The sequence below is a fragment of the Gavialis gangeticus genome, unplaced genomic scaffold, assembly GCF_001723915.1.
Source record: "Gavialis gangeticus isolate Ggan-Ray unplaced genomic scaffold, GavGan_comp1, whole genome shotgun sequence".
NCBI classification, from domain to species: Eukaryota; Metazoa; Chordata; order Crocodylia; family Gavialidae; genus Gavialis; species Gavialis gangeticus.
The window spans coordinates 47236212-47238626 of record NW_017728992.1 but is presented as its reverse complement, the minus strand read 5'-3'; the positions used below and the strand labels follow the sequence as shown (position 1 = coordinate 47238626).

General features: G+C 44.3%; 1 protein-coding gene across 2 annotated transcripts in view; it reads right to left on the bottom strand.

The window, feature by feature from the left end:
- The window catches only part of NQO2 (NAD(P)H quinone dehydrogenase 2), a 21943-nt gene that overhangs the window by 3040 nt on the left and 16488 nt on the right, over window positions 1-2415 (bottom strand). For both annotated transcript variants that reach the window (XM_019521956.1, XM_019521946.1), the window contains one exon: window positions 720-821. In XM_019521956.1, coding sequence (XP_019377501.1) covers window positions 720-821 — 102 coding nt within the window. The remainder of the gene's footprint in view (window positions 1-719; window positions 822-2415) is intronic.

Genomic DNA, 2415 nt, shown 5'->3' with positions numbered 1-2415 from the left:
GGGCGTGGTATAAGGGGGGGTAGGAGCCACGCGCTATCCATAAGGCTGGGGGTACAAGATCGACCTACAGGGGACAAGGGCCAGGGTAAATAAGAGCACCGTGGCCAAGGGGTAAAGGAAAGGCAGCCTCCCTTACAGTACTTTCACCATCAAAGACGTGGCAGGCGAGATAACAGAGGGTGCTTAATAGACAACTTGGCACGGTAGGGGGCGCCAGGAGAGATCACTGCTGCTCCTGGGTCCCCGCCCTGTGACACCCAGCAAGATGGGCACTTATTTCTGAATGTTTGATTAAAAACCTTCCCTTTGTCCGATTTGTAGATTATACCACTAACTGGATTTAAGAATGCCAATAAAACCACGTTACTAGTAACCGCAGTGGTGAAGAGATTGTGCGATTTCAGAAAGTATCTGGAAAGCAGTTTACTTGGTTTATGTCAGCAGGAGCACGTAACAGTTGCCAGGCCTTTGCTGTCCTAGTCAGAGCTGCTGCAACAGCTAGCAATATTACTTCCTCTATCACAAATGCCATATCTGATGTGTGTTTTCCTTAAGACCTCAACTAAGTCAAGTAGTTACATTACAATCTATTTAATTTAAAAGAAGGTTAGCCATTGTATTAAAAAAAAAAAAATCATGGATATATGAAGTAATCTTACGATTATCTCCTGATTTTGGAATGCTTGGTGCTGGCAGTACTGAGAAATAATAAATTGTACCTGCATGGGCCAGAGGACATAATGAATATCACCACTGATCCCTCCTCTCGAATACATTTCTTCATTTCCTCCCGTGGTAAATGAGAGCAGGGCCAATTTATTCTGGAATTAAGAAATAAAGATTTAATCATAGGTTGAAGAGCAAGTGACTTTAAAGCAAAAAAGAATGCTTCAGAAACACTGGAAGATGCTGGGTGCATAACAGAGCCTCACAACATTATCCTTATAGGGAATGGTAAAGTATGTGGAGAAAACTGATAATGAATTGCATGTACTGTAGTTCTGGGAACCTGGGGAAAAAGGCAGATACTTGCTCTTCCTTGTAAAGCCTTTGAACTCCAGGGTTTGAAAGCACTAAGTTAAGTTCTTCCCTTTTCTACACTTAGAAACAATGTCCTGGATAGAGAATGATCTTCCTGCAAAGCCTGTCAGTAGGCAAAAAAAATTAACTTGGGTATTTCTGCAGTGGTCTTTAGACGCTCCTTGCAAGAGGTACTTTAAAAGCTCGTGTTTCCTCCAATTCTACTATCAGGGTATGCATCACAGGTTTAGGCATCACCATCTAAACTCTTTTCTCTAGAGCTGCCAAAAGAACCTGCTAGATGTGAGCTATGTGCAAAGGATGCAGCTAATTTTGTAATCTACCTGAGGCAACAGCTTTCAAGGGTGAGAACTAGCCCCATTCATCTCAGTGGTCATTCTTTCTGAAACCTAATGATAATTTTCATAGATTTCATAACTTTTCAGGGTTGGAAGGGACCTCAGCAGATCATTGAGTCTGTCCCCTTGCCCTGGGCAGGAATGAGGACTGGGGTCAGGTGACCCCAGCCAGGGGTTTGTCAAGTCTACTCTTAAAGACCTCCAAGGTATGGGAGAGCACCACCTCCCTTGGAAGCCCATTCCAGATTCTAGCAACCCTGACTGTAAAGAAGTTCTTCCTGATGTCCAAACTAAATCTGCTCTCTGTCAGTTTGTGGCTGTTGTTTCTAGTTGCTCTAAGGGGCATTCTGGTAAACATAGTATCTCCTATTCCTTGCTGCCCCACCCTGACAAGTTTGTAGACAGCCACCAGATTCCCACTCAGCCTTCTCTTATGGAGGCTGAAGAGATCTAGGTCCCTCAACCACTCCTCATAGGACCTATCCTGCAGGCCCCTAATCATAAGACTGGACCTCCTCTGGACCCTCTCAAGGTTATCCACACCCCTCGCCCAAAACTGAATGCAGTACTCCAGCTGTGGCCTTACCAGTGCTGCATAGAGGGGAAATATCACCTCCCTAGACCTGTTTGTGCTTCACCTATTAATGCATGATAGCATGCAGTTAGCTCTATTGATAGTTTTGTCACATTGCTGACTCATGTTCTTCTCTTTGATAGCTGATCTTTGAATCAACTATGACCCTGAGATCCCTTTCTAAGCAGTACAGCAGCAGAAAGTCCTCCCCCAATCTGTATGGGTGTTGATGATTCCTTCTCCCTAGGTGCAGCACTTTGCACTTATCCTTGTTAAACTGCATCCTATTTTGTTCTGCCCACTTTTCTGCTTGTCCAAATCCACCTGAATCCACTCCCTGCCCACCAGTGTGTCTGATTTGCCCCATAATTTAGTGTCATCCATGAATTTGGACAGTATGTTTACTATGCCTTTGTCCAAATCACTGATGAAGATGTTGAACAGCACTGGCCTGAGGACAGA